Below are 21071 nucleotides of genomic sequence, written 5' to 3' on the forward strand. Positions count from 1 at the left end.
GGGCAGATAAGTACACCTGCGCAGGAGCGCGATTCCAGGGAGCCTATTTTTCTTCTCTTACAAGTCGGATTGGGGGCTTACATACAGCATTATAGAAATCTGTAAATAAGCCCTGAAAGGGGGTGGCCGTAACTTGTATCGGCCATACCTGGTGACAGGTTCCCTTTAAGGATACTGCTACTGAACCTGCAGAACATTCGGTTTTGTTGAGACCAGCTCCTAAGGTCTTTGCCCGTCATAGAGAATTTGAGAAGGTACTTTCCAAGGAACAGGGCGCTAAAGAGAGAAACGCCTTTGCATCCTATATCCTTTCTCCCCTGAGCTCACTGCGAACTGGACCACTTCGCCGACTGTGGACCTTCCGGTTTATAGATTGTCCACCAATATGGTCCTTTTCCGGATGTAGCATCTCTCAAGGACTCCAATGACAGGCTCATAGAGTCCTTTTCCAGGTCAGCCTTTGAAGCGGCCGCCTCTACATCATGTTCTGCCTTTGCCTCCCCCTGGGTGGCAAAGTCTATAGCGGCATGGGTTAAGCAGCTCGGTCAGGGCATTCTTTCTGGAGCCTAACCAGAGGAATTGGCCAACCTCTCAGACCGAATTGCTCATGCAGGAAAGTACATGGTATCAACCTCCCTGGATGCTGCTTCATGTGCTGCTCAGGCGTACAGCAATATAGTGGCCATCTGAAGGACCATTTGGCTTGAGTGGCAGGCGGACTTATCTTCAAAGAAGTCTCTGACCAGCTTGCCTTTCCAGGGCTCCAAGTTGGACCAAAATATTGAGGCCACTGGAGAGGCGAGCTCTCTCCTTTCTCAGGCCAAACCTTGCCGGTCTCCTTTTGATGTGTGAGTTTTGGTACATGCCACATGCTCTCCAGGTTAGGGAAAAGGTTTCCTTTAAATCCTCAGGGCGTTTCCCCTCCTCCGTGCGATTCCGTGACGCGCAGGGTAGACCCCACATCAACCACCCCCCACCCCCGGACCAGTCCTGTTAGAGTTTCCTCTGCATGACTCATCCTAGATCTTAGATTACTTAACAAAGGAGTCCATCTTTATCATTTCAGGATGAAGTTTCTTCCTTCAGCAATTGCTTCCTTGGAACCGCAGGACTTATTGTTCTCCATGGAAGCTTTTGTCCATGTCCTTATTTCTTCAGGGCATCAGAGACTCCTGCGTTTTGCGGTTGGCAGGACCATTTTCAGTTTGTCACCTTCCCTTTACCTCGCCAACATTCTCATCATGGCTCCGTCCTTCATTCTCGAATTTCGTTTTTCAAGGGGTGCCGGCTTCTCATTTAGCATCGGATTGGCCCAGGAGGTCTTGTTTCACAAAAGTCGTCAGTCTTTTTGCGGACACCCCCTGTAGGCTCCCAGTCAGACCAAATCTTTTTTTCCCAAGGACCGATCTGTCACCAGAATTCTTGGTGACGCATGCCATGCCCCTGTATCAGACTCCTCTGGACTCCGTTGACCTCATCTAGTCCTGGAGGCCCTTAGGAATTCGCATTTTGAGCTACTTCGAGAAGTCTCTGTCTTGGATGGTAATGTTTCTTGTGGCCATCACCTCCATTAGGTGTCTCGGAGTTGGTGGCTCTTTTCTGTCGCCTCCCTTTTTGCTAGCTTTTTTTTTTACCAGGGTAAGGTGGCTTGCAACCTAATGCCTTCTTTCCTTACCCACTGGTGTTCCACTTTCAACTAAATGAGGATATTATCCTCCCTTCCCTTTCATTTGGCTCTGACTCGTCCTCCGTAGCATTCTCTCATCAGGATAGACATGGTCAGGGCGATGTGCGTCTACCTGGCTCAGGCCGCCCCCCTTTTGGAAGACAGACTCTTTCTTTGTCTTTCCTGAGGGTGCGCATAGAGGCCTTCCGACCTCCATGTCAACGATTGCTCACTGGATCCAGACGGCAATTGGGATGCGTGTGAGGTCAGAGCAGAGCGCCTTCTCCTGGGTTTAAGGCACACTCTACCCTGGCAGTGGGTTCCTACTGGCAGTACACATAGGACCTCCACCCTACATCTTTGCAGAGCACCAACCAGTCCTCCATCCACATGTTAAACAATTTTTTCAGGGTCCATACCTACGCTTCGAAGTACGCCAACCTAGGTAGAAGGATCTTGCAGATGGTAGTGGTGCGTTCTCCTGCTTGAATGGAGTTTTCTGCTGTTCCCTCGCCTTGGACTGCTTTAGTACTTCACATGGTTTCCCGTGTCCCTCAATGAAGCGATAGGGAAAACAGAATTTTTGGTTACTCACCGTAAAATCTGTTTCTCGTAGCCTTCATTGAGGGACACAACACCCTTAGGGTATGTTTCCACGTTCAGGAAACGCTGCGTTTTTGACGCTGCGTTGAGCCTCAGCGTCCAGATGTTACAGCATAGTGGAGGGGATTTCATGAAATCCCGTCTCCACTATGCTTTAAAAGACGCATGCGGCAGACCCGCGAAAACGCACATGCGGCGCGTCTTTTAGGAGCGCAGCATGTCCTTACATTGCAGAAAAACGCAAGGACAGCGCAGGTGACCTGCCAGTGACCTCAGGTGCAGATTTGGTCAGGATTTTACCTGCATAAAATCCTGACCAAATCCTGATGCAATCCTGAACATGGACACATACCCTTAGGCTACTTTCACACATCGTTTTTTTGCCGTCAGGCACAATCCGGCAAATTTTGAAAAAAACGGATCCGGCAAAAGTTGCCGCCGGATACGTTTTTTTCTCATAGACTTGTATTCGCACCGGATTGAGACAGATGACCTCATGTTTCATCTGTTTTTTGCCGGATCCATCTAAAATTTGTTTTCCGGTGGCTGGAGAAAACAAACATAGGAACGTTTTTCTGGCCAGCGAAAAAACGGCCAGCAATGGATCCAGCGAAAAAAGGTACAAAACATGAGGTGAAATGATCGTATCCGGCGACCGAATCTGTTCTGTTTTTACACAAATCCTGAATTTTCCGTTCTAGTTCTCCCCCTCTCCCCGGAACAGGAAGTCCAAACTCTATCCTGGGGTGAAAAAAAAGGGATCTGTCGCATCAGTTTTTCACAATTTGCGCCGCATCCGTTTTTCTAAAATTCGCCGGATTGTGCCTGACTGCAAAAAACTGATGTGTGAAAGTAACCTTACTGTATTATATTGTTACAGTTTGTCTGTTTTCTTTCTTTTTTACATGTTGCTTCTCCTACTGCTTTCTCACTATGTGATTAACCTAGTGGAGTGGAGTGTACACTGCAGAGGAGGAGCTAACTTTTTTTGTGCATAGTGTCAGCCTCCTAGTGGCAGCAGCACACACCCATGGTTTCCTGTGTCCCCCAATGAAGGCTCAGAGAAACAGATTTTATGGTAACCAAAAATCCTGTTTTTAAGGTGCTTAGAAATAAGTAAACAGCATACCCCTTGACAGGTGAAAATACAGCGGATAACAACTTTATATTATAGCTGTCACGCGGTTGCATTGGCTGCTATCTGTAATAGCTTGGATCATGGCCATTTAAATCACTGTATGCCTCTGTCAATAGCGTCATCTAAGTGGTTAACAGAGCGAACGGGCACTCTCTTCAACCTCCTTACCACACCCTGTGATTGTTGATGGATTGCCTATGGATCCTATGTCAACCCAAGACTAAGTAAATATTTTAGTTTAAAAAAAAAAAAAAAATTTTTTGTTAAATTCTTGTGAAATATTTGAAGGGCTAATAATCTTCCTGACAGAAGTTTTGAATGACTTGAGTGGTTCAATTTTTAAAATGCTAACCCTTTGGAGGATTTTCCAATATATAGGTCCCTCAAAGTTCTTTGTAAACTGAATAGGTCTGTTTTTTGTCAATTTCCTTGAGAAAATAAATTGCTGCTAAAATGTTAATTCTTCTAACATCCTACAAAATAAAATAACATTTCAAAAATGATGCTGACATAAAGTACACATGTGGGAAATGTATAATAACGTTAGTCTAATATGTCTGTCTGGTTTAAGGGTATACCAGTCCATAGTTTAAGGGTATGTGCACACGTCAGGATTTCTTGCAGAAATTTTCCTGACAAAAAACGGACATTTCTGCCAGAAATCCGCATGCGGTTTTTTCACTTTATTTCATGCATTTTTGGTGCATTTTTTGTGCGTTTTTCCCAAATGCATAGAATAGCGGGAAAAACGCAGAAAATCTGCAAAATTAATGAACATGCTGCTTTTTTTTTTATCGCGATGCATTTTTTTTCGTGGAAAAAAAACGCATCATGTGCGCAAAACATGCAGAATGCATTCTAAATGATAGGATGCATAATGTATGCGTTTTTAATGAGTTTTTATAGCGTTTTTAGCGTGAAAAAACCTGAACGTGTGCATATAGCCTAAAGCTAGAAATTTGATAAATATGTAAGAGAAAATTGCAGATAGTGTGTGATTTTGGGATTTGTCGGTGTGTGTCCATGCAGTCAGACCCCAGCGATCATAGAATTATTCTCGAACTGTGGATAAGGGCTAACTTTCAATTGTAGGATTGCCGTTTAACTGAGACAATGTACTGTACATTATGGATCGTCTTCTTTGAACTGTAGAAATGTATTCCTAACTCTAACCAAACCAAAGAATGGTAGCCATGCGGCACTAGAATCACAACTCTTCACAGGTGTGTGGAAAAGCGGCGGCAGCGGCGGCTGCAACACTGTCCAGAAAAAACAGCTCGGGGTGGTGCTCACAGAAAAATCCACAGAGGACCCAAGGCTTCACTGACAGTATATCAGAAAAGAAAGTATGGCACTCACCCCTGGAGATGCTGTGATGAAGTCCTTTATTTGCTACGAACAGCAATCAGGTACATATGGAGAGGCGGCAGGACGTGAACAGGAGAGGGTGCGGGGAACCGGTAAGGACTACGGCCGTTTCGCGCAGGGCGCTTCAACGGGTCCAGGACCCGTTGAAGCGCCCTGCGCGAAACGGCCGTAGTACCTGATTGCTGTTCGTAGCAAATAAAGGACTTCATCACAGCATCTCCAGGGGTGAGTGCCATACTTTCTTTTCTGATATACTGTCAGTATTCCTAACTCTCTACGCATGTGTAATAAAATGGATTGCGTTTGACTAGGTTTGCTTGTAGAATAAATTGGATATGTTTTGTGCCATGCAAAGATTTGATGATGTTGATTATACATAACAATAAATATTTTTCAAATCTTCAGACGACTCCAGTAACGGCACTACCAGCATTACAAGTTCACGGCCATATAGTTGGTTCTCAGCCCTCACCTTACCCTACTACCACAACATTAAGTCACCCTGCAGAACAAACGAAAAAACCAGGACAAAACTTCATGTGCCTGTGGCAATCGTGCAAAAGGTATGAGGGTTATGAAATGAGGTTCACATTCAGCAATGTGCTTCTTAATCTTTTTTTTTATTTATCACGTATATACCTATTAAATGCTTCCACATCTTATGGACATTGTAATTTTATACGGGGGTTTCCAGAAGTCAGATATTGAGAAAGAGTCTTCAGTCAGCCTATAATGTACCAACTGTTTACAGCTAGCAGATTACAAGTATATTTTGAACATTTTTGTAATTTTTGAGTAATATTTTTTCCCCTGCTTTTTATAAGGTGGTTTGAAACTCCGTCCCAAGTGTTCTACCATGCTGCAACAGAGCATGGTAGTAAAGATGCATATCCTGGGCAGTGCCTGTGGGAAGGTTGTGAACCCTTTCAGAGACAGAGGTTTTCTTTTATTACTCACTTACAGGTAAGTTACTGTATGGCTAAAGGTGGCCATACACCATAGACAGCTGTCACCTGAGCTCACCTGGCTTAAAGTGAACCGGTCACCAGGTTACTTAGCATTAGGTAAGTCACCACCTTTCATGCCTGATATACAGCATTCTATAATGCTGTATATCTGCCCCCAATCCGACCTGCAAGTGAAGTAAAATAAATTTTATTATACTCATCTGAGAAGCGGTCTGGTCGGAGGGGTGTCGCTCTTGTTGGTCCGGCGCGTCCCATCTTATGATCACCACCATCCTTGCTTCGTGTGGATGACTCTTCCCTAGGGCAGAGTAAAGTACTTCAGTGCACAAGCGCCGGAGCTCTTTCATCTTTCCCGACACCTGCGCACTGCAATACTTTACTCTGCCCTCAACAGGGCATAAAAGTACACCTGTGCAGGAGCACGAGGACGGGGGAGACTATGGATGACATAGGAGCGTGTCATCCACACAAAGCAAGAAAGAGGGCAGTGATCCTAAAAAGGGAGGAATCGGACCAAGACCAGCAACATCCATCTGACCTGACTGTCCTGCAGGTGAGTATAATAAAAGCTCTTTTTCTTCTCTTACAGATTATAGCATTATAGAATGCTGTATATCAGGCCTGAAAGGTGATGGCCGTATCTCATATTGGTCACACCTTGTGACGGGTAGCCTTTAAAGAATCAAGCAATGAGCAGGTCCAGTTTGGGGGCTATAGTCCATCCACCTCCCCTATGCCATGGACTATAGCCCCCAAACTGGACCTGCCCCATCCACCTCCCCTATGCCATGGACTATAGCCCCCACCCTGGATCTGCCCCATCCACCTCCCCTATGCCATGGACTATAGCCCCCACAATGGACCTGCCCCATCCACCTCCCCTATGCCATGGATTATAGCCCCCACCTTAGATCTGCCCCATCCACCTCCCCTATGCCATGGACTATAGCCCCAACCCTTGATCTGCCCCCATCCACCTCCCCTATGCCATGGACTGTAGCCCCCACAATGGACCTGCCCCATCCATCTCCCCTATGCCATGGATTATAGCCCCCACCCTAGATCTGCCCCATCCACCTCCCCTACAGCTCCTACCCAACATCCCCACAGTCCCTATCCCTATTGCCTCTATACACTTGCTTTGGCAAAACTGATGTGTATTTGGTCCTGCCAATAAAGCTTCTTTGAATCTTGAATCTTGAATCAATGAGCTATACTGCAGTTCATTAGACTTGGCAGCTTGATCACTTTAAGTCACTTTTCATTCATGCTGATTACACAGGTCTGCAAAAAAACTTTTTTCAAGAGCGGTTTTGGTTATTTCACGTAATCTTTGTTTTTAAGTGCGCTGAATCCGAAAATGACCTCTGTTTTGTCATAGGACATCACGTTTTCTGACAATTTAAGTAACTATGTTAAATAAGACAATACCTCAAAATAAATGAAAATAGACTCATAAAATTAATTTTTTATTACAAATGTTTCATGAAAATCATTTTTTAACTGCAATGAGCTCACTAACACACACTAAAATCGATTCTTCTTCCCTGTGAGGCTTCTCTTGGTATATTTACGCTTGTGAGTAGCATCTGGAATGTCTCTCTGAAGCGTCCAACAGTAGTCTACCATCAGTGTAATGCTCATTCTTCCCTGGTATCTTCTTTCCATCTCTTTACTGTCCTGGTGGAATCGTTCACCTTGCTCTTCACTCACAACTCTCAAATTTTCAGGAAAGTTGTCAAGGTGGGAATGGAGGAAATGCACTTTCAAACTAATCAGGCAACCTTGAAATGCTTTCAGCATTCGTCCGACGATTTGTTTGTAGTCAGGATCTTGTATATCTTCATTGCATTGATGTGAATTAATTAATAGTAATTTTGACTTTCAAAACCCTAAGATAAAAAAAAAATACCAAAAATTGAGAAAAATATACTAAATTTGGAGCGAATTTTGCATTTTGTGGCAAATCTGACGTCTAGTATTTTTTTCAATATTTTTTTCGTTTTCAGCACACCAAAATACATGGAAATTAGATGAAAATAATCAAACGGTCACAGACCTGTGTAATCTGCATAATGAAACAATAAATTGTCTGTTTTTACCCTGTTTAAGTAGTGTTTTAATTTTAGTTTGTTAGGGTTGCAGGCAAAGAGCTGTTTTTTAACATAAAATGATGATTTATGCACAGAAAGCTTTGTTTTATGTGTTTGAATTAGTTGTATAATTCTGATGTGCTTACAGGACAAACATTGCTCAAGAGAAGCTCTCCTTGCTGGATTGAAACAAGAAGAGCAGACCCATGCTGGAAATCAAAAAACTTCCACTAAGTAAGAACAATAAATATCTTGCATGCCCAAAGCACAAATATTGTAAATTGGCCATACAATTCCAAAGCACACTTTATAGGTCTCCTATGTTCTGAACCTCTGTTTTATTGCTTAAGGGTATGTGCACACATTGCGGTTTCTCTGCGGATCCGCAGCGTTTTTTGAGGTGCAGAAACGCTGCAGATCCGCAATTTATTTACAGTACAATGTAAATCAATGAGGAAAAAAAAATGCTGGTCACACTTTGCGGAAAATCCGCTGTGGAGACGCTGCAGTTTAAAAGAAGTAGCATGTCACTTCTTTTTTGAGAATCTGCAGCGTTTTTGTACCCATTCCATTATAGAAAACCGCAGGGGTAAAAAACGCAGCAAATCCGCAAGAAAAACGCACCAAAAACGCTGCGGAACCGCACAAAAAACGCAACAAATCCGCAGGTGCGTTTTCTGCCAGGAGAGGCAGAATCCACACCAGAAATTCCTAAGCCTAATCCGCAACGTGTGCACATAGCCTAAAGGGGTTTTCCCACAAAGTAATGTTTTAAACAATAGATCTTGGTCTAATAACAATTTCTACAATAATAATACGTTTTGCAATTGTGTGTGTGTGTGTGTGTGTAAAGCGCTGTGGAATGTTAGCACTATATAAAAATAAAGAATATATATATATATATATATATATATATATATATACACACACACACACACACACACACACACACACACACACACACACACACACACACACACTGCTCAAGAAAATAAAAGGAACACTAAGACCCCACATCCTAGATATAATATTCCAGTTGCAAATCTTTATTCATTATAGTGGAATGTGTTGAACAATAAAGCCTAAAAATTTTCAATGTTAATCACAACTACATCCCATTGAGGTCTGGAGTTGGAATGATGCTCAAAATCAAAGCGGAAAATGAAGTTACAGGCTGATCCAACTTCAGTGAAATTGCCTCAAGACAAGGAAATGATGCTCAGAAGTGTGTGTGGCCTCCACGTGCCTGTATGACCTCCCTACAATTAATGGGCATGTTCCTGATGAGGCGGTGGTGGTGCAACGTGACATTGGTGGATGGTGCGAGACATGATGTCCCAGATGTGTTCAATCGGATTCAGGTCTGAGAAATGGTCCATAGCTTCAATGCCTTCATCTTGCAGGAACTGCTGACACACTCCAGCCACATGAGGTCTGGCATTGTACTGCATTAGGAGGAACCCAGGGCCAACCACACCAGCATATGGTCTCACAAGGGGTCTGAGGATCTCATCTCGGTACCTAATGGCAGTCAAGCTACCTCTGGCGAGCACATGGAGGGCTGTGCGGCTCTCCAAAGATTTGCCACCCCACACCATTACTGACCCACTGCCAAACCGGTCATGCTGAAGGGTGTTGCAGGCAGCAGATCGCTCTCAACGGCGTCTCCAGACTGTCACGTCTGTCACATGTGCTCAGTGTGAACCTGCTTTCATCTGTGAAGAGCACAGGGCACCAGTGGCGAATTTGGCAATCCTGGTGTTCTGTGGCAAATGCCAAGCGTCCTGCACGGTGTTGGGCTGTGAGCACAACCCCCATCTGTGGACGTCGGGCACTCAGACCATCCTCATGGAGTCAGTTTCTAACCGTTTGTGCAGACACATGCACATTTGTGGCCTGCTGGAGGTCATTTTGCAGGGCTCTGGCAGTGCTCCTCCTGTTCCTCCTTGTACAAAGGCTGAGGTAGCGGTCCTGCTGCTGGATTGTTGCCCTCCTACGGCTCCCTCCATGTCTCCTGGTGTACTGGCCTGTCTCCTGGTAGTGCCTCCAGCCTCTGGACACTACGCTGACAGACACAGCAAACCTTGCCACAGCTCACATAGATATCCCATCCTGGATGAGCTGCACTACCTGAGCCACTTGTGTGGGATGTAGAGTCCGTCTCATGTTACCACGAGTATGAAAGCATAACCAACATTCAAAAGTGACCAAATCATCAGCCAGAAAGCATTGGTACTGAGATGTGGTCTGTGGTGTCTTGATAATTGCCAATAATTTCCATCTGTTTTCTATTCCATTTGCACAACAGCATGTGAAATTGATTGTCAAACTGTGTTGCTTCCTGAGTGGACAGTTTGATTTCTCAGAAATTTGATTTACTTGGAGTTATATTCTGTTGTTTAAGTGTTCCCTTTTTTTGAGCGGTGTAATATGTATGTATGTGTCATGTTTGTCACATACGACAGCTCCTGGTAAGAGGAGGAAGCATAAGTTTCTGCTACTTTCTCACGTAACACATTTCCCTACCTTCCTTTATTATTAAAGTGAGTGTTTCTGCCATGTCTCCAGCACTCTTAGCTCATCGGAAACCAAGTCAGTGACATAAGGGCTCTATGAGGTGCGGAGCTTATATGTCACTTATACGTCATATGTCATTTTTTTGACTGTTCACAATACTAAATGCTTGTTTAGACAAGCCTTTCAGGAGTTCTCCAGGAAAAGGACGACCACTGGGCAATCCCTGCTTAAAGGGGTTGTCCAGTACTCATCCAATTTCTCCTGAATCCCGATGTTTTCCCCTAGTAAAATTACAACGCCTATACGCACCTTAGGTCCCAGTGACGTTCCAGTGGTGTCAGCCCTGGCCCTCCTAGGACTGGCGTGACGTGCTATTCCAGTGATGCTGGAGCTGCTATTTCTGGGTTATCGTGTAATATTGTTGTGTCAAGTGGATGCTGCAGCCATTCGGCTACTGCTGATCAGTTGCAGCTTTTACCGTTTTGTCATCAGCCCTGATAATAATGAATGAGCTGCTGCTGATCAGTAGCTGCTGATTTTCTTTAGCAGTCATGTGACTCCCCAGGAATAGCCATTTCAGAATCACTGAACAACACTGTTGTGGCTGGTTACTATATGTTGTTTTTATTTTCTCTGGGGCCCTGATTTGTTCACGCAGGTGTTGTATGGTAATGAGCAACCCCTTTAAGGTCCATTCATGCCTGTTCAGTAATGATATAGCAACCAGTATTGAGGTGTTTATTTTCTATAGCTCCAAACCTATGGACCAAAGATGTAATTTCCTGATGATCCTTGTAATAGTAAATAAGTTAGATATTCTCTTGCCTTCATACAAGCTACATTAAGACTTGCCAATACTGCTGTTTTGTTTTCTAGTAGATGGTCTATGGCACACAATCTGAGTGTAGGATGAATTGTGTAGCCACATGTAGATATTTAAAGGGCCACTGTCACCCCCTCCAGCCGTTATAAACTAAAAGAGCCACCTTGTGCAGCAGTAATGCTGCATTCTAACAAGGTGGCTCTTTTAGTTTTCTGTTGATGTATTGCTAAAATAAAGCGCTTTGAAACTTTTCAAAAATACTTATCTTTGTCCACGGAGGCGGGTCTGAAGCCTCCTCTGTGAAGCGCCCAACTGCCGTCACTCATTTCTTCTGCGGCGATGGTCGCCGCCCCCTGCACGCTGTTCTTCTTAAATCCGGCGCCTGCGCTATGCGTGCCTGCCTGGGGCAGGCGCATTGAGAATTGGCAGTCATGGCTCAGATGCCGGGTTCCTGACTGCACCTGTGCGGGCAGTGCAGCCACCCTGTTACTGAATCCCAGCCCCGCACTGTGTTATGCATTATGCGCAGGCGCCGGATTTAAGAAGAACAGCGCGCAGGGGGCGGCGACCAGCACCCCAGAAGAGATGAGTGACGGCATCTTGGGCTCTTCACAGAGGAGGCTTCAGACCCGCCTCCGTGGACAAAGACAGGTATTTTTGAAAAGTTTAAAAGCGCTTTATTTTAGTAATACATGAACACAAAACTAAAAGAGCCACCTTGTTAGAATGCAGCATTACTGCTGCACAAGGTGGCTCTTTTAGTTTATAACGGCTGGAGGGGGGTGACAGTGGCCCTTTAATGTCTTAGATAAGGAGCTGACATTTTAAGGAGTATTTATTTTCTCCCCTCTAGACAAACCCCATCAGGGACATCCAACCCTCGAACTCAAAAAGCGATTGTGAACCATCCAAGTGCTGCCCTCATGGCACTGAGGCGGGGATCAAGGAACCTGGTTTTTAGAGACTTTACAGTATGTTTAATTGTTATCTTAAAGGATGTTTGCCAGATGGGATCATTCGTATACTTGCTAAATGTGCATTTAGATACTAAAATATTTAGAATTGTGAGTCCTCAGTGGTTGATACCTTTTAATGGCTAACTGAAAAGATGGTAACAAATAGCAGCTGTCCAAACTACACAGGTTTCTTCATCAGGCACAGACTAAAGCTAATTCTAAAGAATCACATATTTATACACAACACAGCACAGAACTGTCATTATGGGAGAGTGATAAGTGATAAACAGTTGTGGCCATGTTCTGTTATGATGACTCCACATGGTCTGAAGTGCAAATTCCTTAATTGATGTAAAAAGACATAAATCCATGCGACATATTCATTCCTGCACGAAGTGTGTCAAAGGTTGTCATAAGTTTGAGACCTTTATGATGTTGACACCTGCTTGCTATGAGCGCCACCCTGTGGTTGGCGCTCATAGCAATGCTGTAATTCTACTACATAGGGGCGATCTGAGCATTGCCTCTATGTAGCTGAGCCGATAGAGTTGTGACAGCTCCTAGTCTCCCATGGAGGCTATTGAAGCATGACAAAATTTAAAAAAAAATTTTTTAAAATATGAAAAAAATATAAAAGTTTAAATCACCCCCCTTTCACCCCATTCAAAATAAAACAATAAAAAAATCAAACCTACACATATTTGGTATCGCTGCATTCAGAATTGCCCAATCTATCAATTAAAAAAATAATTTAAAAAAAGGATTTACCTGATCGCTAAACGGCGTAGCGATAAAGTCAAAACGCCAGAATTAGGTTTTTTTGACCGCCACGACAATGCATTAAAATGCAATAACGGGTGATCAAAAGAACGGATCTGCACCAAAATGGTATCATTAAAAAAGTTCTCACCCAACCCGAGATCATGAAAAATGGAGACGCTACGGGTATCGGAAAAAGGCACCATTTTTTTTAAAGCAAACGTTGGAATTTTTTTTCACCACTCAGATTTAAAACAAAAACCTATACATGTTTAGCGTCCATGAACTTGTAATGACTTGGAGAATCATAATGGCAGGTCAGTTTTAGCATTTAGTGAACCTAGCAAAAAAAAAAAAAAAGCAAACAAAAAACAATTGTGGGATTGCATTTTTTTGCAATTTCACCGCACTTGGAATTTTTTTTCTTGTTTTCTAGTACAAGACATGGTAAAACCAATGATGTCGTTCAAACGTACAACTCGTCCCACAAAAAAATAAGCCTTCACATGGCCATATTGACAGAAAAATAAAAAAGTTCTGGCTCTGTGAAGGGGAGTGAAAAACGCAAAACTGAAAAAAGCTCTGGTCATGAAAGTGTGAATAGGTGCCATAGTAAAGTCTTACTCTCTCTGGTATATGTCAATGGGGGAAAAAAACAAGTTATGTCTCTTGAAAGGCTGGGTGACAAAATGAAAACTGGCTGCAGCGGTAAGAGATTAATAATAAAAAAAAAAACCCTAAAGTTTTAGCACTCAGCTACATGGCAAAGTTCCTATGTATCAGATACAGAATCTCCTGGTGACCATTAACTTTCGGCAGGAGATCTGGCTTTGTGTGCAGGGAGCTATACTGGCAGTCATAACACATAAAATATTGCTGAAGAACATTTTTTGTTGGCCAGTATAATCGTAAATTAGCTAAATATGCTGGTGTCTATTGTAAATCATGTGGTGAAATGTTCTTGTTTTTTCTTCTGTAAAGGATGAAAAAGAGGGACCAATCACAAAACACATCCGTTTAACAGCTGCCTTAATATTAAAAAATGTTGCAAAACACTCAGAATGTGGTCGTAGGTAAGTGCAAAACCAATGATTTCTTAATCTAATGTTCACCAAACATTTTTGGATTTGTAATCCTGTGACTACAATGTGCAGTCTGCGTGGGCTATGTTCACACGTTGCGTGTTTGCTGTGTTTTTTTTTTTCTCAAGGCAAAACCTGCTCTCTTGGCAATAAAGAAGCTGCTTATGGAAAGTAGGCTTTGCTGTGTTTTTGTTGTCTCTTATGCATGCTGATAAAGTTTAGTGGCCAATAATGATGTAACTTCTTTAAGGTTTTTGCACCAAAAAATGCATCCAAACCTGATACTTGCATTTTTTATGTGTTTTTGCACTTACTCATTGCTATCAACAGGTGAAAAAAGTGACATTCTGCAGTTTGCAAAAAGGCAGTAGTTTTCCAAGTCAGGCTACTTTCACACTAGCGTTAACTGCAATCCATCACAATGCGTCGTTTTGCAGAAAAAACGCATCCTGCAAAAGTGCTTGCAGGATGCGTTTTTTCCCCATAGACTTGTATTGACGACGCATTGCGACGGATTGCCACACGTCGCATCCGTCGTGCGACGGATGCGTCGTGCTTTGGTGGCGGACCATCGGCACAAAAAAACGCTACATGTAATGTTTTTTGCTGCCGACGGACCGCTTTTTCCGACTGCGCATGCGCGGCCGGAACTCCTCCCCCACCTCCCCGCACCTCACAATGGGGCAGCGGATGCGATGAAAATCTGCATCCGCTGCACCCGTTGTGCGGCGCTTACAACGCTAGCGTCGGTAACCTTGGCCTAACGCACTGTGACGGGCCGAGCCCGACGCTAGTGTGAAAGAAGCCTCAGTCAGGAAAAAACCCAATGTGTTTACATGAGATTTCTGAAATCTCATAGCTTTTGCTGTTACTGTAAAATGCAGTTTAAAATTTGCCTTAAAAACCCACAATTTGTGAACATAGCCTTACAGTGGTTTGGTATTAATTGTACATCACCGGTGCTCTGACAAACGTGAGAATGTCCCGAGTAGCAATTTTCCTATTGGGTGTGCATTACTATATGATCTTTACCTTGGCTTTTTGTTTCTGCATAGATCATTAAAGAGACATGAAAATCACTTATCGGTTCTAGCCCTTAGTAGTATGGAAGCTTCCTCTACACTTGCCAAATGCCTTTATGAACTCAATAACACAGCTCATAGTACAGAACAAGAAACAGACTGTGAAATGCTACAGTGAGCGAGGAGCCCGGTGTGCAGCTAGGACTGTTGGAATCACATAACATTTCACGTACTGTTACTGAAGGAGGCACTAAGTCTTAATGGAGATCCTAGATGGCGTTACCGCCTCCCACGTTGGCAGGGAGGACGCCTCGCACTCAGATCACTAGCGGAATCCCTTTGTTCTGTGTAAGAAGACGGAAAGTAGCGGCCATTGGGATTTCCAACCAGCGGTCTGCGGGGCGTGTTTCACACCTGATCAGTCCTGAAGGAAACTGGTGCATTCAAAAGTCAGTACCATCCACATTGGAGTATACTTGGAAGCGTTGTAAAACCTACATGAGCAGATGAAATAGAAGCATTAAATATTTTTATCTTTATCCAAAAAGGAGCACATTTTTATATTTACAAAACTGTTTGAGCTGGTTTGAATAAAAAAAAAAAGAAAAAAAAATGTCAGCACACCTGTAACCCCTTGATATTGGTGGGTGCCACCAATTTCTTGCTATGGATTGTGTGTTTTTGTTTAGAAATCAGTAGCTTGGTTTTCTTACTTGAGCCAATATATTTTCACGTATTTATTATCATAAAAAGAAAAATTACCAGTCTGAATAGATCCTGTAAATATCTGTGAATAGAGCACCATGCCACTGGAAGAGACGCATTCTGTGGTGTCCTAGAAGCATTATAACTAGGTTCTAAAGTTTTCTAAACTTTCCTGTCAATTGTAACTAATTGTGATATATTCTACGCAGTGGATGAATGTTCATTAAATCTATGTAAATACTTCAGAAAAGGTACTGATGCTGTAAAGTCGAAACAGTTTTGTGGAACTGTGATCTCCCTCCTTCCTCCCCCACCCATACACGTTTTTTTATTTTATTATTTGTATTATACACCTTGTAGAACTCATTTGCTGGCTGAAAGAGTATGGAATAATATATCACATGTCATTTTTTGTAGAAGAAAAACTATTTGAAGGTATTTTGGTTTCCCCTCTACCATATATCCACTGTAAACGTTTGTCATGGTGCAGGCTCAGAGCTTGTACAGAATTTTTTGTATTTGTAAATTGGTTTAAATACATGGATTTTTATACAGGTTTTCTCCTGTGTTATATTTGCATTATGTGCAGGTATGATATTTTCTTCACTACTTTTTCTATCTTAATATAGTGTGGAATTTTATTGTATTATTCTTCCATTCTTAATACTGTACCACATTCCTGCTCAGATTCTGCTCACGTCTTTAAATTTGTCTTTCCTTTCCCACCTTCTCACATTGGCGTGAAGTGTATCCATTTATAACTGCCTATTGCCTGTTGTATTAGCATCCAAAAATGTGGAAAAATTCCCAACCACCATTTCTGCTGTGTCCGTAGGATGTGCAGTAAAGATATAGACCTAACAGTTTATGTTATAGAATGGCTTTATTTACTTTGGTGACTGTTTATAGTTTTTAAATAAAAGACTGAACATTTCCTGGCCTCTTATTTTAAGGATATGTATCATGTTGGTGGCAACCAGAGAAACCTCTGAACAGTTGTATACTGTACCTTTTATACCAAAGTTTACATGATGAGTATTTGGTGCGTTTTTGAAGCTGCAGAATTTCTGAACCAATTTGCTAAATTAGCTTACTAGCATTTTCTCATTGCATTTTTTATTTTAATGTTTATCTTGGTCTTTTTTTCAGCTGCATTTTGTCTCCTTTTAGTATGTCATGTTTTAAATAAAACTGCTTTGTTTTGAACTTCCTGTTATTTTCATAACTCTTTGTTGATGATGTTGGGGGTGGATTACATGCTTATTTTTATCTGCAGATTTTCCTTATCTCAGTCAAATCTATGGGGAAATCCGTAATTAAAACTCGTATATTTACCGCAAGAGAAAATAAAAAGTTGGGGATTTCTAATTCGCTCTGCAAGTAAGTTTATGCAGAGTGAAATTTAAAAAAAAAGCACAGTAGTCATGAGATATTATCTAAATCCCATCTGTATTGCTGGAATTGTAATACATTGTGTTTCTTGCATACAAAAATATACAGTGGAAAAAAGTCACTAAATACTCATCATGGGAACGTAGCCCAAAGGCTCTGACTGTGTTTTATTTGTTCATCCGTTCATAGTTTAAACATGAAGAAATATTTTGTGTAGCAATAAAGCATACAGTGGTTTGCAAAAGTATTCACCCTTCTTTGTTTTTACCTATTTTATTACATTACAACCTGTGTTTTAAATATTTTTGTAATCCGACTTGTGTGTGATGCACCAGCACTAAATAGTATAAGTTGGTGAAGTGAGAAAAATATAGGAATAAATTAAATTTATGGGACCAAATAACAAAAAATTGGAATGTGCATGTGTATTCACCCCTTTTGCGATTAAGCCATTAACAATTTCTGGTGCAAGCAGTTCCCTTCATAAGTCACATGCTTAGTGGAAGGAAGTCCCCCTGTGTGCAATCTAAGTGTCACATGGTCTGTCAGTATATACACACCTTTTTTTAAAAGACCACAAAGACTGCAACACCATTAAGCTAGAGGCATCACTAACCAAACACCATGAAGACCAAGGAGATCTCCAAACAAGTCAGGAACAAAGTAGTTGAAGTACAGTTCAGGGTTGGGTTATTTAAAAAAAAAAATCCCAATCTCTGATAATCCCCCGGAGCATCATCAAATCCATTATCATATGGAAAGAACAGGGTACCACAACAAACCTGCAAAGAGAGGGCTGCCCACCAAAACTCTCAGCCTGGGAAAGGAGTGCATTATTCTGAGAGGCAGCACAGAGGCCAACTGTAACCCACCCTGAAGGAGCTGCAGAGTTCCTAGCAGAGACTGAAGTACCTGTCCACACGACCACATAAGGCTGGTTTCACACTTGCATAGGGCAGAGCTGCGTAGGCCTGCGTAGTTCCTCCATTAAACCCCACCCACTGCAGCACCTCTTCCATTTAGCTCTGCCAACATTGGCATGAGTCCTGCGTACCTATCTTTAACATTGGGTATGCAGGCTATGCAATTGTATGCAGATGCCTCCGCATGCGTAGTTTTGACGCAGCACCAAACGCAACATGTTGCCTTTTGTTGCGGTCAGCTCAGTGTCAAAACGACGCATGCGGAGGCCTCCGCATACATTCGCATGGCCTGCGTACCCAATGTTAAAGATAGGTACGCAGGACTCATGCCGATGTTTGAAGAGCTGAATGGAAGAGGTGCTGCAGTGGGCGGGGATTAATGGAGGAACTATGCAGCCCTTCGCAGCTCTGCCCTACGCAAGTGTGAAACCAGCCTAAGCCGTACATTCCATAAAGGTGGCATTTATGAAAGAATGAGGAGAGAAAGCCTTACACACAAAAATTGTAAGGCTTGTTTTGAGGTTGCCAAAATACATGTGGGAGACTCCCCAAATGTATGGGGCAAGGTGCTGTGGTCAGATGAGACAAAAATGTAACTCTCTGGCCACCAAGGTAAACGCTATATCTGCACCAAACTAACACAGCTTTTTACCCTAAGAACACCATCCCCACAGAGAAACTTGGTGGCAGCCTCATTCAATGGGGAGGGTTTTTGGCAGCAGAGACAGGGAAAATGTTCCGAATTGAGGGGAAGATGGATGGTGCAAAACCTGTTTTAGGCTATGAGCACACGTTGCGGATTAGCCTTAGGAATTTCTGGTGCGGATTCTGCCTCTCCTGGCAGAAAACGCAGCTGCGGATTTGTCGCAGTTTTTGTGCGGATCCGCAGCGGGTTTTTTTTGCATTTTTGCTGCTTTTTCTTTGCAGGTTTGCTGCGTTTTTTACCCCTGCGGATTTCTAGAATGGAATGGGTACAATAACGCTGTAGATTCGCAAAAAATAAGTGACATGCTACTTCTTTTAAACCGCAGCGGATTTTCCGCAAAGTGTGCACAGCTTTTTTTTTTTCTCATTCATTTACATTGTACTGTAAATCAATTGCGGATCTGCAGCATTTCTGCACCGCAAAAAACGCTGCGGATCCGCAGAGAATCTGCAACGTGTGCACATAGCCTTAGTTTCAGTGATTTGAGACTGGAACGGAGGTTCAACTTCTAATAAGAAATGACCCAAAGCAGACTGCTAAAGCATCACACGATTGGTTTAAGGGGAAACATGTAAATATTTTTTTGAGTGACCTAGTCCATGCCCAGACCTTAAATCCAATTGAGAATTTGTGGTCCGACTTTGATTGTTGTCCACCAGAGGAAACAATCTAACTTGGAAGGAGCTGGATCAGTTTTGCATTGAGGAATGGGCAAAAATCCCAGTGGCAAGGTGTGGAACGCTCATAAAGACTTGTGGAAAGCTCAGAGACTTATGCAAAGCGACTTGCAGCTGTAATTGCTGCAAGAGGAGGATATACAAAGTATTGACTTTACAATGGTGAATAGTTATGCACACTGAAATTTTCAGTTATTTTGTCCTATGTCGTTTGCTTCACAATAAAAAGAAAACCAAATTCTCAAAGTTGTAGGCATGTTCTTTACATGAACTGACTCAAACCCTCAAAAATAGTTACATTCCAGGCTATGAGGTAGCAAAACATGAAAAATCCCAAAAAGGTGGGGTGGGAGTGAATTCTTTCGCAAGCCACTGTACCTGTCAGAAATTTTATTTTGATTGTATTATTATTACTCAGTAGAATAGTCTTAGCAGTTGATCTGTCTCTGAATCTGTAGATTGTATCATGCTGTGAGTATTATGACCAGTAGAATACGGAAAGTCACTTGATATAGCCATCAGAGCTCCATTAATGCAATACTCTGTGGTACCAGGAATTCAGAAAAAAAAACGAAAAGATAAGCAAGGGTCTAAATTTAAGGAATACCAAGAGAAGGAAAAAAAAACATGAAAATTAACTTTTAATCCTGGTCATTAAAAAATCAACATGCAAGAGGGCAGCACGGTGGCTCAGTGGTTAGCACTGTAGCCTTGCAGCGCTGGAGTCCTGGGTTTTAATCCCACCAAGGACAACATCTGCAAGGAGTTTGTATGTTCTCCCCGTGTTTGCGTGGGTTTCCTCTGGGCACTCCGGTTTCCTCCCACATTTCAAAGACATACTGATGGGGCTCACAATCTAGATTCCCTAACGGGGACAGTGATGATGTGTGCAACCTGTAAAGCGCTGCGGAATATGTTAGCTATATAAAAATAAAGATTATTATATTATTAATATCTTGTTATGGCGAGTGGAGCAGTCCAGGTCACCTGATTTTAAATAGTAACAATTGTAAAGATGATTAAATCATTTAGAAAAAAAATTCTAAGGGAGACAGAAGCTATCCCTCCATCCCTCTATCTAACAATGGAGGTTGGCACCCTAGGGGATTCGTTGTGGCGCCCCGGCTTTATGTAGGCTGTCCCTACCTGACCCTAGAATGACCTCCCTCGCCAAAGCCAACACCTCCACCCAAGTAAAGTACTTAAGTGCATTACAACGTCCAGATCTAACAAAGCCTCTATAGGCGCTCACGTAAATTGTATGGCTATCTCTTAGTGGGTGAAAAGATTATACAAAACTAAAGGTACCGTCACACTAGACGATATCGCTAGCGATCCGTGACGTTGCAGCGTCCTCGCTAGCGATATCGTCCAGTGTGACAGGCAGCAGCGATCAGGCCCCTGCTGTGCTGTCGCTGGTCGGGGAAGAAAGTCCAGAACTTTGTTTCGTCGCTGGACTCCCCGCAGACATCGCTGAATCGGCGTGTGTGACACCGATTCAGCGATGTCTTCACTGGTAACCAGGGTAAACATCGGGTAACTAAGCGCAGGGCCGCGCTTAGTAACCCGATGTTTACCCTGGTTACCATCCTAAAAGTAAAAAAACCAAACGCTACATACTTACCTACCGCTGTCTGTCCTCGGCGCTCTGCTTCTCTGGTCTGGCTGTGAGC

General features: G+C 42.8%; 1 protein-coding gene across 4 annotated transcripts in view; it reads left to right on the top strand.

Annotated features, from left to right (window-relative positions):
* ARID2 (AT-rich interaction domain 2) overlaps positions 1 to 16633 on the top strand; it is a 163667-nt gene extending 147034 nt beyond the window's left edge. For all 4 annotated transcript variants that reach the window (XM_069764477.1, XM_069764479.1, XM_069764478.1 and 1 more), the window contains exons 16-21: positions 5181 to 5338; positions 5600 to 5738; positions 7985 to 8070; positions 12030 to 12147; positions 13873 to 13964; positions 15029 to 16633. In XM_069764477.1, the coding sequence (XP_069620578.1) occupies positions 5181 to 5338; positions 5600 to 5738; positions 7985 to 8070; positions 12030 to 12147; positions 13873 to 13964; positions 15029 to 15173 (738 nt within the window). In that variant the 3' untranslated portion in view covers positions 15174 to 16633. The remainder of the gene's footprint in view (positions 1 to 5180; positions 5339 to 5599; positions 5739 to 7984; positions 8071 to 12029; positions 12148 to 13872; positions 13965 to 15028) is intronic.
* The last annotated feature ends 4438 nt before the right edge of the window (positions 16634 to 21071 follow it).

Source organism: Ranitomeya imitator, chromosome 4 (assembly GCF_032444005.1).
Source record: "Ranitomeya imitator isolate aRanImi1 chromosome 4, aRanImi1.pri, whole genome shotgun sequence".
In the NCBI taxonomy this organism is placed as follows: domain Eukaryota; kingdom Metazoa; phylum Chordata; class Amphibia; order Anura; family Dendrobatidae; genus Ranitomeya; species Ranitomeya imitator.